The 14,864-nt window shown below is 40.0% G+C and overlaps 2 protein-coding genes across 2 annotated transcripts in view; one reads left to right on the top strand and one right to left on the bottom strand.

The window, feature by feature from the left end:
* STS (steroid sulfatase) overlaps window positions 1–11,796 on the bottom strand; it is a 153,820-nt gene extending 142,024 nt beyond the window's left edge. Inside the window, exon 1 of the mRNA XM_070943449.1 lies at window positions 11,567–11,796. The gene's annotated coding sequence lies outside the window, so the exon portion shown is untranslated. The remainder of the gene's footprint in view (window positions 1–11,566) is intronic.
* The window catches only part of PUDP (pseudouridine 5'-phosphatase), a 69,991-nt gene continuing 66,645 nt past the window's right edge, over window positions 11,519–14,864 (top strand). Inside the window, exon 1 of the mRNA XM_070943450.1 lies at window positions 11,519–11,597. Within this exon, the coding sequence (XP_070799551.1) occupies window positions 11,519–11,597 (79 nt within the window). The remainder of the gene's footprint in view (window positions 11,598–14,864) is intronic.

Genomic DNA, 14,864 nt, shown 5'->3' with positions numbered 1-14,864 from the left:
TAGGAAGCTCAGGTGATTGAAGCAGAGGAAACATCCATTTCAAGAGTAAGAAAAAAAAATAGTAATAAACAAATAATGAGTGTAATGAAGAACTTATGATAAGAATTTTTATTTTATTTTTATGCATGGAAATCTGGTCTTATATATTTTCCCTAATTTTCGAAGTTGGGAATTATTTTTATTTATACATTCAAAATAGCTAATTTCCTTTGTGGAATCATTTTATAATATCCATCTTATTATGTTTTTTTCAGCATGGCTGGCTGTAGAATTTTGGAAGTTGAAGTCCACACATCTTAAAATTGCGAAGTTTGAAAAATTAGTCTGAAACATGACACATTCTTCATAAGTGGCTGGCCAACATCTGACCAATCTTTTTCAACAATAAATGTTTGAATTTTCTTTAAAAGGTTGCTTATCTTTTTCCATCTTTTTAATTAAAATTATTTTATTGATCTCTTGTGACATTAGTCTATGGTAGAAGATGGAAAGAAAAGTGAATTCTATAAACCCATGGCCAAGTGTTGGCAGTACAAAATGTACTGCATATTAGGCCCCCCCGTGCCCCATTTTTGGCCTGGATAGCCTCCTGCAGCACATTGCTGGCCAAAATGGGGTCTAGGGGAGGGTGCTCCCCACACCTTGTCTTGGCTACCAGAGTCACCATGGATTGGTCCTTTGCTGGCCCCATGGGCCAGATTTAAGCACCCTGTGGGCCAGATTCAGCCCACGGGCCTTGAGTTTGACACCACTGATTTATAATAACACAGTTTTGTCTCTATTCAGATATCACCATTTCAGGCCAGCTACAATTTCCACTTCCATCTACTTCTGAACAAGTCTTGATCTGCCCATTTTTGCCAAGAACTATGTGAATCATACAAAAGCTTCCGAAAAATGTTCTAATGATAAGAAAGTCTTTCTTTCATTGCTTTTGGAGATCATATTTGGCTTTATTCCAGATGTGCCCTTCACAGGATCATTTTAAAAAGCTAGATACCAAATTTATTGACCATTTATTTTTTCTATCCATAGATGAGAAGGGGAATTCAAGAATAGGCTAAGTCACTGAAAAGGTAGAATACTGCAGATCAGTGATGGCTAACCTTTTTGCCGTCACGTGCCAAAAGTGGGAGGAGTGGGGGGGTCACACGTGTGCATGCCCACATCCATAATTCAACATGCCCCCCCACGCGACCCCCTGTGCAACTCCTGCTTTTGTCACACGATGGCCCGGTGGGCCGACTTTTCGCCCTCCCCAGGCTCCAGAGGCTTTCTTGAAAACGGCCTTCCCCACCCCCAGAGGCCCTCTGGAGGCCAGAAACAGCCTGTTTCCTGACTTCTGGTGGGCCCAGAAAGCCCAAAAATCAGCTGGCCAGTGCGCGCATGCATGTTGTAGCTGAGCTAGGGCAATGCTCGCGTGCCCACAGATATGGTTCCATGTGCCACCTGTGGCACATATGCCATAGGTTCACCAGGAAAGATAGATAGGCCTAAAATAGCAATAGCACTTAGACTTATATACCACTCTGCAGTGCTTTACAGTCCTCTCTAAGTGGTTTAAAGAGTCAGCATATTGCCCCCAACAATTTGGGTCCTCATTTTACCCAGGTGGAAAAGATGGAAGGCTGAGTCAATCTTGAGCCTGGTGAGATTTGAACTGCCAAATTGCAGGCAGCCGGCAGTCAGCAGAAGTAGTCTGCATTACTGCACTCTAACCACTGTGCCACCATGGCTCATGGTGGGAAGAGTCTTGCTGGTACAGTGGTCTAAGCACCCTGTTATTAACATAGCTGCCTGCAATTTACTGCTGGTTCGAATCTCTCCAAGGCTCAAGGTTGACTCAGCCTTCCATCCTTTCTAAGGTAGGTGAAATGAGGACCCAGTTTGTGGGGGCAATAAGCTGACTTTGTATAAAATATACAAAAGTATGAAGGCTATTGCTTAACGCATTGTAAGCCGCCCTGAGTCTCCGGAGAAGGGCGGCATATAAATCAAATTAAAAAAAAAGAAAAAGAACTTATCAGCAATATTCAATGAAGAAATGGAAATGCCACAATGTCCTTGAGTACCCATAACCAAAAGTAGTAGAACACGGAACACCTGATATTTATAGATTTAGAAAGGGACACAAAGAATAAAATAGAGAAAGAGATAATGCAGTGAGACTGAAATCATGTTAGAGCTATTATGTAAATATATATCTGAGACTGAGATGGGTAGTACCTAAATTTATTAAATAAATAAATACATAAATAAATAAAATGAACATCAATGACTTCTATTACTAATGGATATCTAAGTATATAATTGCACAACTTCAGTAATTATTTTCCATGCATATATATATTTTTCTAAAATGTAGCTTTTTAAATAAAATGTATATAAGACTCATAATAATAGGACAAGCACAGAGTACTGGTGACGCACTACACAGAAGAGAAAAATGAGCATATGTGTGTGCTTATCTATATATATAATATGCTCTATTATTGTTAAATATATTTTTAATAAAATGTATCTGTTAAGATGGAAGTATGGGAGAATACATTTTATAGTTTAAACTTTGGAGAACATACATACTCTAATCTCTTTGCACAGATCTGGAGAATCAATGTAAGGCTTCAAGTTTATCTGCAATAAGCAATTTAATCAAGTTGATTCACATCTGAAAGCCTCCCACTAAATCCAGCTAAGTGTTGAATATGGGTTTAAGTGTTTAAAGAGCTAAGATTTGTTGACAAGCTGTAAGCACTTTCATACAACAACTGATTACAATCTGGTCAAGTCAGACTTTTTACCAATATAGGAATAACATAATGTATTTTTAATTCACTCTGATTGCGTGCTACTTCATGTGATGTCCATGGTCCAAGTAGCAGTGGACTAAGTTTAACAACTTCTGAATATTGTGACTTGCCTCAAATCAATGCTGCTATGTGAGAAACTGAAACAATGCCTCATTGAGCTTCTCAGTTGTGTTAGGAATGCTACATCTGGAGAAAAATAATGAGAATCCAGACATTTTTTTAAAGTCAACAGCTGGACATTTTTTTTTTTTGCTGAATTTTTGAAGAATTATTTGGTTAGATAGTTGTTCATCAGGATAGATAATTGTTCACCAAAAAAAAAAAAAAAGTTTAAGTGTAACATGATAAGAATTACCATTCTCAATTTAAAGAACTTTTAAAATGAATATACCATAGACTCTGATTCTAAAATGAATATACCAGACTTTGATTTTACATTCAATTAAAAGTTTAAACCAAAATTGAAAAATTGCTGTGTTGGAAGAAATATCCATCTTGTTTAGTTCCAAGCTGGGAGAAAGACACTGGAAACATGGAGGCTGATTGTAAAAATGGTTTAATGATGAACAGAACCAGCAGCATTTATGGTTCTTGTGCAGCTGACAAAATGGAGTTGAGAGGGGGTGTTATACTTTCTTTGAGCTTTGTATTTGAGCTTCCTGCCTGTTTCTGTGTAAGAACATGTCTTTCTATTGGCTGTTGTCAAGATTCCTATGGGGTCATGTAGGGGTCATAGCTGGCTCTATCAGCAAAAGAGGAAATGTAAATCCTAGTGCTTGTCTGAGCTAATCTGGTTAACCTCTGGCTTATTGTTTATCTGAGTTCTCAGGTAAAGTTTGGACTGCTCTGGGGGTGGTGCAATGAAGGGGCTTTGGACTGATATGGGCTGGTTCTAATCCTACCATTTTGCCCCTTTGTTTCAAAATATTCTGTCTTGAAAGGTTTATCAAATCTGCTTTTCTAAAAGGTGGCCTCCTCAGTTTCTGCTTAGGGACAAGGAGACTATTGTCTCACATTCTGGTGAGAGAGAAGTTCCCTGAAGATGGGCTCCACCACGAGTCTGAAATCTCAGCAGACTAAATCTCTGTTTCCAGTGAACAACTCAGATTGGATCCTGCAACAGTCTGATGATGATGATGATGATGATGATGATAATAATAATAATAATAATAATAATAATAATAATAATAATAAATCTCGCACTTGATGTACATGGATGATTTGAAGCTGTTTGGTAAAACAAAAGCTGAACTGAATTTATTAATTGAAAACACAAAAGAATTCAGCCAAGACATTGGTATGCAGTTTGGAATTGACAAATGTGCAACAATAGCAACCAATGCAGGCAAGATCATAGAAGAGGATGGAATAGAACTAGAGAATGAAGAAATGATAAAGGCAGTAAAATCAGAAGAAGGCTACAAGTACTTGGGGATTTTAGAAGCCTCTGACTTAATGCATAATAAAGTCAAGGAATTAACTTCAGCCAAGTACATTCGACGAATTCGTAAGATATTAATGTCCAAATTGAGTGGAGGAAACATCATAAAAGCCATAAATACCTGGGCTATACCTGTGATTAGATACCCTGCAGGAATAATTGACTGGACCCAGATGGAGTTAGACAATTTGGACAGAAAAACAAGGAAGCTTATGACAATGAATCATGCCTTGCACCCTAAAAGTGATGTTGACCGATTATATTTACCAAGAGCAGAGGGTGGTCGAGGACTCCTACAAGTAAAGCAGACTGTGGAAGAAGAAAAATGCAGCTTGAATGGTTACATCCAGAAAAGTGAAGAACCAATGATTAAGGAAGTAAATAAAGGAGGCCTTTCAAAGACAACTAAAACAAAAGCAGAATATAAGAAAGAAGTAATTGAGCAGCGAGCTGAAAATTGGAAACACAAAGCTCTGCATGGCCAATACTTGAAAAGTATTGAAGGCAAAGCTGACCAGAAACTAACTTGGAACTGGTTAAGATCAGGAGTACTGAAAAAAGAAACAGAAAGCTTTATTTTGGCAGCTCAAGAACAAGCCCTAGCCACAAACTGTATGAAGGCAAAAATTCAACATGTTACCACCAACAGCAAATGCCGCCTCTGCAATGAAAAAGAAGAGACAGTTGACCACCTGATCAGTGGGTGTAGCAAAATTTCACAAACTGACTACCTACAACGCCATGACCGTGTTGCTAAAATCATTCACTGGAAATTGTGCCAGAAGTTTGGATTTGAGTACAGCAAAAACCACTGGGAACATCAGGTTGAGAAAGTTTTAGAGAATGAGAAACTCAAGATCTTGTGGGACTTTAGGATTCAGACTGACAGGCACTTGGTCCACAACACACCTGACATAACAATAGTTGAAAAGAAAAAAGTATAGTTCATTGACATTGCAATACCTGGTGATGCACGAATTGAAGATAAGCAGCAAGAAAAAATCACAAAGTACCGGGACTTACAAATTGAAGTTGAGCGACTGTGGAAAAAGAAATCGTGTGTTGTCCCGATTGTAATTGGAGCCCTCGGAGCAATACCCAAAGGGCTACCCCGCTATTTAGAAATTCTAAATTTGCCGGACTTGAACATTTTGACTCTACAAAAAACCACCTTACTCGGAACAGCTTACATCCTCCGACGATACCTTAACAGTTCCTAGGTCCTTGGTTAGGACTCGAGCTGCTGAGCTATTAACCAGCCTCAAAGGCTGTGAATCTCACTAAAGATTAACCAATAAATAATAATAATAATTTTATTTCTATACCGCCCTTCTCCCGAAGGACTCGAGGCGGTGTACAGCCAATTTAAAAACACAAGACAACAATGATTAAAAATTAAAATAATTAAATAGATTTGGCCCGGTTTAAAACCCCGAAAATTTTAAATACCCCAATTTAAAATTATTATGTTGATAGCCCGGCCTGGCGGAACAACAGGGTCTTCAGTGCGCAGTGAAACATCCAGAGGTCGGAGATCTTACGTATTTCCGGGAGAAGTTCATTCCACAGGGCTGGGGCTCCCACAGAGAAGGCCCTCCCCCTGGGTGTCGCCAGCCAACATAACTTGGCTGATGGCACCCTGAGGAGACCCTCTCTGTGGGAGCGAACTGGCCGGTGGGAGGCTATTGGTGGCAGAAGTCGGTCTCGAAGGTACCTGGGTCCTGTGCCATGGAGCGCTTTAAAGGTGATGACCAACACCTTGAATCGCACCCAGAAGACCACTGGGAGCCAGTGCAGCTCGTGCAGGAGGGGTGTCACGCGGGCACAACGAGTTGCGCCCATAACCACCTGCGCGGTCGCATTCTGGACCAGTTGGAGCCTCCGAGTGCTCTTCAGGGGAACCCCATGTACAGAGCATTACAATAGTCCAGCCGGGAGGTGACAAGGGCATGAGTGACCGTGCGCAAGGCATCCCAGTCCAGAAAGGGCTGCAACTGATGGGACACGTATATTTGCCTTCATTCATCTGTGATAACTCTATCTCACAAAACCGTATATGAATATACACATTCAATGCAGTTTTAGTTTTACTGTTCAAATATGTGAATCTGAATATATTTTGGCTGTCTTATTACTGGTTTTGTCCAATAATTTTAAAACAAAGATTAAATATAGCTATATAATTATTTAAATTGTAGCTAAGTACATATTTCATTAAGAATTTTTCAATTTGTATCTGTCTGTTCCTTTTTGTCACTCATTTGCTGTTGATCTGTTTTATTATAGCCATTAATGGACAACCTTTTAATATATTTACTTTCCTTTCATTAGTTTCTTTCAGCAGGCTTCTGTTCAAGGAAGATTATTTAAAAATCTTTCCAAGTCAAACAAGCCACCCAGTAAGATATGAATGCTTACTTCCTGTTTTGAACATTAGTTAGGTCAAATTACAAATCTAACAATATTATGCAATATATTTATTTAAGGAGTTTATTTTAGAACTTCAAGTTTGCTGCAGTGAAAATGTTAGCAAGACTATTGCCACTTCACAGAAAAGCAATCTCCAAATAAAAATTACACATTTCTTGAAGATATTCTTTTTGAGTTTTCAATGGTTTAAACGTTGAAGAAGAAATCAGAACTTCACAGCAGGGAAAATACTATTCTTAGTAATCCCACTGGTTTTTCCTCTAGATTTCCACAGCTATCATACTCAGTTCTCTTTAATGCCTTTTCCAGCATTATGTGATATAATAGTTCCAGTGCTCTTATAGATTCAAATCTTGTCCACTTAGTATGATTTTGGTTTACAATAATGTACTTAAATATGAAACTAAATAGCATTGCATAGTTAGCATATTTAAAAATTTGGGATAGGCCTGACAAATACTCCTTTATTATACAGGTAGAACCAGGAACTGTTTACTGGTTCAAGGGCTAAATATATTGCTACTAAGCTACAGTATAGTTCTCATATATGAAATGCTACATTGAGAAAAACATTTGAAATATCTTTGCAACATGCAGATATGAAAACAAAGCATCTTTTAAAAATAATTAAAGCAGGTATGCCTTCCTGGCCAAATGAAGTGGCTGTGGCAGAAATTGTTTTTGAAAATTCATCCCAAAGATAGATGAATACCTAAACCTGAACTTACCAACCACATTTTCAATTAAATAAAACTTTAATCAACTTCATTCTTTGTCCAGTTCACTACTGCTCCTAAATTTAATGAAAGATAAACAGTTGTCAGTGCCTTGTGTTATGAATATGAAAACACCACATGCATATTTTCTATGGGAACAGAAAACATTGTGGTACTTCCTTATAGAAGTTGTCAGAAGGTAAGAAGTATAAAAATAATTCTTCCTAACCAATGGATCTTTTGAATGCATAGCTAAGTGGTTTTTTTTGTTTTGTTTTGCAGAGGTCAGAGAATTCAAAGAAAGGGAAATGGTATCACAAGACAATTCAGAAAACTCATTTCTCAAATGCTATAAGGATGATGGCTGGAATCAGAAAGTATTTAGTTAAAGCTAGTAATCTACCTATTTTTAAGCAATATCTTATAATATTAAAATGTTTGGCAGTTAAGTGAAAATAACATTTGAACATAAGTTGAAATAAACCTTAATAATAAAACCAAAATAATGGGGACAACATAAGAGGCTGCAACTGGAACTGGTCTTTACTTCTGAGTTGGAAAGTCACTTCATGATGGAGCACATTTCTATAATTGTTTTCTCATGGTCACCATGAGTTGGTTAGTTGGTTGCTACAGCAAGAAGGAATCAGAAAAAATAGATTGCCCTAAAATGCATTATGTATTTCACAGATTATCAGCAATTGCTTTATTTATCTATAAAAGATCATCCTGAGCTGAGCAGGAAATGTAATGGCAGTCCTTATGGAGTGATCTGGCTACAGATACTCATAATTTTAATCATCCCATAGTTGATTTGCTATACGTGGGACTTACTTGAAATAGCAAATATAGTTGTGCAATTTCTGACAAACCAGCACAATAATATTGATATGTAGGAGACACAGTGGCTGCCAGTTGGTTCACAAATGCAAAATAAAGTGCTGGCTATTACATGTGAAACTCAACTGCCACAGACATACCCCGCCCACCTCCTTTGTTGTGACTGAGAGAACAGACATAGAAACTTTCTAAAACTTTTTCTTTCTGCTTTTCTTGTTCTATATTTTGTTTGGTCTTTAATATGCTGAAACAACAATAACAAGTAACTATACAGTGGATACCTTAAGCATTAAGTTAAAACAGAAACTTTTATTGCATAACAAATATGATGTAAGTTGCTTTTATTTATTAATGCCATATTTAGCTTTAGATGCAAAATTTAAACAATTCTATACTTATCAATATTGATATTTTAGATATGAAAGGTAATGTTCATAATTTTTTTCTTCATCTCTGAAGATTTAAATTAAAGATTAGAGTGTTAATGATCTCTGATAATATTGTATAAGTTCCATAGTACTCAAATAACATAGTGTACTACTTGTTTGATACATAAATATGTACAACACAGTAAGATATAGAAAAATGGGGGGGGGGGGAGGGAGGGAGAGAGAAAGGTAAAGCAGAGATTATCCTCCTTAAAAAATACAAGGGATGTTTATACTCAGTAACTCAGCAAAAGGGTGATAACAGTTCCATCATTCTGGAATAACCTCCATCTTACCTAAGATTAGAATGTTCCATTTCTGATGACATTTCAGAAAGGAGTAAAGAATGGTTTTTTTTTTCCAATAGGTGCTTAAGATAGTCCTTTCTCTCTCTCTGTTTTTCTATATCTTACTGTGTTGTACATATTTATGTTAAAACAAGTAGTACATAATGTTGTTTGAATACCATGGAATTTATACATTATCAGAGATTATTAATACTCTAATCTTTAACTTAAATCTTCAGAGATGAAAAAAAATCTCAAAGATTACTTTTACCATTACTATTATTAATATTGTTACATGGTATTTTGTATTTTCACATTTTCTTTTTTGTTCTGAAAATGTAAATTGCCTAGAACTTTGATAGTAGGTGGGATGCAAATTCATGCACGCCATAGGCAAGCCTATTTACATGCATGCATTCATAACATAGTTAATTAACAAAATAAGTAATAATTTTATGCCACTACAGTAGTTTTAATTAGTTCTGATAAAATCTTAAGTTTACATCTTCCTTGCCCTAAGGGAAATGGTTTTGAAGGAAAAATAAAGAAAACTCTTGCTTCCATTTAAATTATACATATACAAACACATACACACCCTTGACAACTGTAATAAATCTGCATGTTGTTCTCAAAGTTTTGTAGGAAGAAATATCCTTATGGGTTCAGCTCCAAGTGGGGAAAAAGATACTGGAAACATGGAAACATGGAAAGATGGTTTAATGGTGGACGGGATCACATGGTTTGAGTTACTGAACAGAAAAGGGGCGAGATGCAGTGAGTCCCCGGGTTTTATGTCCTCTCTGGTTTTGAACTTCCTGGGGCTCAGAAAGAGTATCCTGATTGGTTGTCAGACTCCCAGGGGTTGGGGGTCTTAGCTAGCCTTGCTGGCTGATGTAATCTTCCCAGGTGGCATGTGGTGAGTTTCTGTTGCTAGATGGGTCCTATTGTGTTGCAGATGATGGTCTATTGACAAAGATTGAGTTTCTGCCTCTGGCCCATTGACAAAGGATGGGAGCAGGAAGATGGGAGCTGTTTCGTCTTTAAAACATGCTTCTCCATTTCTCATCCAGGGAAACATAATATTCTGCCTTTTTAATATTTCTTAAAATATTTCATTCTTCTAGGAAAGGGGTGGGTGCTAACTTCTTACAGTTTCATCATTAGATCTAATAGACACTAACTGATGTAGTCTTTCATATTATATTTTATCTTATTTTGGGACAATAAAGTCAAAAGCTGATTTCAAATCCATTCTACCACAAATAATTTATATATATTTTTCCAGTCCAAGGAACTAAAAACTGTCCCTTTTGAAATGTTTTCCATGCTCCCATTCCTTATGTGGGTTCAGCCTCTTATCTGACCATTGCCTAGTCTGAGAGTCTTCATTCTGTCTTTAAAGGACATCCCCAAAACAGGTACTTTAATGGTTGGTACCCAACAATTCAGAGAGATGTAATAGAACCAAGATGGCCAGAGCTTTGTGGTGCACTATTTATTATAGAATAAACTTTATTGATTTAACCTTTTGACCATATCAAAATAAACTCTAATATAAATATACAAGTATATTCGGGTACAAAGAAAACAATAGGACATATTCATAGTAAATGATCACCCACACAGTTAACCCCAATCTGATCTAAGTGTTCCATCTTCGAAATGGTCTTTGAAATAAAGAGTGTAGTCTTACTAGTGATATGCAGCTTTGTTCCCTGCAAAAAGTAAGGTAGTTTCTCCCAGTGCCCCAGTATTTTTTATTTTTTAAATTCCTCCCTTTTAGAAGGAACTGTTCAAATTTAAACTGCCATTGCTTGTAAATTAATACCATAAAGCCGGTAGGATCAAAGCGATGATTTCTCCGGGATTCCGATACTTATATAGGAGGACAACACGGAGTTTTAATGATACTTATTTTGTTTCCCACCTCGGGCTAAATCCTATCTGAATGTCTTTTTCTGTCCACAGTGGGTTTAGGTTACATCCTGCTTTTGGGAAGTGAAACGCCTAATTGGATTTCCAAGTAAAATGTTTTCTTAGGCTTCTTTTCGAAAAGAGAGATCCAACGAGGCAGCGTTATTCAATACCTGCGGCTTTTTTTTTTTTTATGTAGTGCAATACCTGCAGATTATTTATGCTTGTATCTGTTGAATAACGCACCGCTGCCTTCCTCACAGGACTCTCCAGACTTGCTTCCTGTGCTCAAACCAAGCAGCCACCCCTCCCATTTTCAACGATAAAACCAGAACAGTAAATCCCACGCACGAAAGCGAAGAGATCTGCGTCAGCAGCCGTCACCCACCCATGCCTCAACAGTTTGAAAGAGAACAAAAGCGGTGCGCATGTGCAGAGGAAACTAATGCTCTCTCCGCGCCCTCGCTTCCCCTCCGCATCTGCCCCCCCCCCCCCAAAAAATTGTTAATCTCCCAGAGTCCGGAGAAAGTCCTGACGACTGCCACTCCTCCTTGTCCCCGAAGCCACGCTCATCTTGTCGTCGTAGCGCGCATGGGCAGAAAGGGCGCCCTGCCTAAGCTCTGCTCTTGGCAGAGATCGCGGTTGCAACGCAATGGCTACGTCCTCGTGCCACTCGCCGTCGGCGCAGCCTGTTACTCACCTGATCTTTGACATGGACGGTCTGCTTCTGGGTGCGTAATTTACGCCCGCTGTTTTGCATCCGCCAGCTGGGCAGTCCGGTTCATGGCGAGAGAAGGCCGCGGATTTAGGTCTGTCCTCTTGTTGCAGGACTGGAGCCGAGTGCTACTATTGCCTCGCAGTCGTGTGCCGGGGCACGTTGTGCTAAAGGCGGCGGTGTAGCCTGTGGTTTCTCCCGCCTCCTTGCTAATAACTGAGATTCTGAAAACTGCCAAGTGCAAGCGTGCACACACAAACAGGAATGTCCTGCTGCTGTAGAAGGAAAGCACAAAGTCAACAGGCAGTCTATGATTGCTTTGTTTGTGGAGTCCTCGCTCCAAATTGGTAATTTGCTGGTTGCACAACGTGGCATGACGATAACAGTCCTCCTTTCTACCATCACGTGGACGTTTCAGATCGTCTTCATGTGCATAGGATACTGTATAGAAAAAAAAACGAGAAGTTGAAGTCTTTTAAGAAGAATTCAATCCTTAGAGATAAGATGAAAGGGCCTTACAGTAATGTTAACTGCCTTATTGTTTAATAAAAAGGACTGTAACTACAGTTAACTTAGTCCAGGATTGTACTGAATTTTGATTCCAATTTTGATTCCTTAAACTCAGTGTTTCTCAATGTCAGCAACTTTTAAGTTTTACAGACTTCAACTCCCAGGATAGCTTGTAGAGGAATTTTTGGAGTTGAAGTCCACACATGTTAAAATTGCTGACAAACACTGGTTTTAGCTGAAGTGGAAAGATTGCTGAATAGAACCCATGGACGTGATTTTGTCATTCTTTGAAGCCAGATCTTAAATCTGTTTATTCAGAAACAAATCCCACAGAAAATAATTATTCTTAAATAAAGGGCAAAGGACAGGAGTAACAAGATGCTTAATACTTACTATCTAGAAACTTTATAAATGAAACATTATTTCAGCCTAAAGATAAAAATAATCCTATTTTGAAGTCTGCATAGGAAAGACCTGCAGAAATAACGGCCTCCTGCTGTTCATTACATTAAAGTTGCACTATTTGAAACTTCCTAGTGACTGATCTTTCATAGGAAGTTTTTGAAAAGTAAACTTTCCAATGGTAATGAGAAAAGATAATATGTTTTAACTTGAGAAAATAAGGTGCCAAACAAAAAATATTGTGCAGCTCTGAACTGAACTATGTGTATTGTTACATATTACGTTATGTTGCTGGGGTATTCTTATTGGTTGTTGCAAGCTCAGTGCTCATTGGTTCTCATTGTCAGCTGGTTGGTATAAAAGAGCTGTCAAGAGCGGGGTTTCTTGTTCTATGTCGTTACTAGTGATTAATAAAGGTTGCGTTGGCTACACTTCTGACTCTGTTCTGTCAGCCGGTCATTAGTATGAAATAGTGGCGACGAAGGTGGGATGCCGGCAAGGGCCCTACGGAAATAGGAAATAAAGGGTTCCAGTGGCTGTGAATCCTCGCCGACCGGCACATCGGAGCGTTTTTTATTTTTCTCTCTTCTCCTTCGGAGCGGTGAGGAGAAATGGCATCGCCTCAGACTTTCGCTCCATTCAATGCTGTTGCAGAGTTATGGGAAGCGTTTAACACAGTTTGAGTGCTTCTTAATCGCAAATGACTACCGTGAGTTGTCCAGTGAAAGAAAACGGGCGTATTTCCTGAGTCTTTGTGGGCCAGAAATGTTCGAGACTGCGATGACGCTAATGGCCCCCTTGTCAGTACACGCAGGCTCCTGGGATGAGTTCCTGGCTAAGTTAAAAAAACATTATGCTCCCGCGCCATCCCGTATAGCTCGCCGTCAGCATTTCTACCATCGAGACCAAGCTGAGGGCGAGTCTATTAGTCAATATGTGGCTGCACTTAGGAAAGCGGCGCAGCACTGTCAGTTTGACAATTTAGATGATTATCTACTGGACAGATTAGTCAGTGGTGTGAGGGACGAGGCCCTTAAGCACCGTTTAATTGCCAAGCCTGACCTCTCATTCCAGGAAGCCTTAGATGAAGCGTGCGCCGCTGAACTGGCCGTTCTTTCACTGACGGATTTACCCCGGGGACAGTGCCCTAGTAAGTCAACGGGCGAGCAGGTTCACTACAATGAGACTGATTTCAGTGATGAAGACTGCCCTGTGGCGGAGGGTGCCGTGGCTCGCATCAAGAGTTCTCAGCCGCCATTACAACAGTCTAAACTGCCACAGGGGGATTGCCAGAGTTGCGGAGGGAGTCATCTGAGAGCCAGCTGCCGTTTTAAAGATGTTATGTGCCATAGGTGTGGGCGCCGTGGCCACATCGCTTGAGTATATTTCCAACGCTAATGGAAAAGGCTCCGCCCCCTCAAGGATATTCTCGTGGCCAGCGCAGACGGGGAGCGGGCCGAACCCCAAGCACGGATTGGAGCCGTGAGGCTGGGGGTGTGAATGGAGTGTATCCAGCGCAGCACAGGAACGCCCCAGCTGATGGCCAGCCGAAAATTAATGTGGAAATCACCATCGAGGGCCGGCCATGTAGGATGGAGGTGGACACTGGGTCGGCCAATTCTATCGTTTCCTGGAGTACGATTAAACGTTTAGTGCCTTACATCTCTAGGCACCGCCTGGACCCCTGTCACCTACTCCTCCGTGATTATCAGGGAAATTCCATCAAAGTACTGGGGTGTGGACAGTTCAGAATTAAATTTAAGGCATTTTCTGGCCGACTGCCGTTGGTTATAGTAGAAGCCCCGCTGCCTAGTTTATTAGGGCTCAACTGGTTCCAGGCTCGGGTTTACAATTCAGGGAGTGAGTGCCATCCGGTCCTCTGAATTGGACTTGCTAATTCAAGAATTTCCGACTGTTTTTGATGGCCAACTAGGGTGTTATAACGGACCCCCAGTATCCTTTAGTCTGGATCCCAGCGTGGCCCCGCGACGGCTGAAACTGCGCCGTGTACCTTTTGCGTTAAAGGCGAGGGTTGACGCAGAACTTGATAAATTGATCTCTCAGGGGGTGTTAGAACCTGTCGGATTCGCACGCTGGGAGACTCCGATTCTGACCCCTATTAAGGTGGACGGCTCGGTCCGTATTTGTGCTAACTACCGGGCAACTCTGAATACGGCTCTTTTGGGACATGCTTATCCCGTTCCTGTCGTGCAGCGTTTGCTGCACTCCTTGGGCCAGGGGTCAATATTTGCCAAGCTGGACCTGGCCCAAGCCTACCAGCAACTAAAAGTCGATGACCTGACAGCAGATGCCCAGAAAATCGTGACCCATAGGGGGGCGTTCCGGTGTCGTCGGTTGCAGTTTGGGGTCA

The sequence above is a fragment of the Pituophis catenifer genome, unplaced genomic scaffold, assembly GCF_029215685.1.
Source record: "Pituophis catenifer annectens isolate HBS135680 unplaced genomic scaffold, rPitCat1.0.hap2 SCAF_4, whole genome shotgun sequence".
NCBI lineage: Eukaryota > Metazoa > Chordata > Lepidosauria > Squamata > Colubridae > Pituophis > Pituophis catenifer.
The sequence above is the reverse complement of the archived record's forward strand: the minus strand, read 5'-3'. Positions and strand labels throughout refer to the sequence as shown.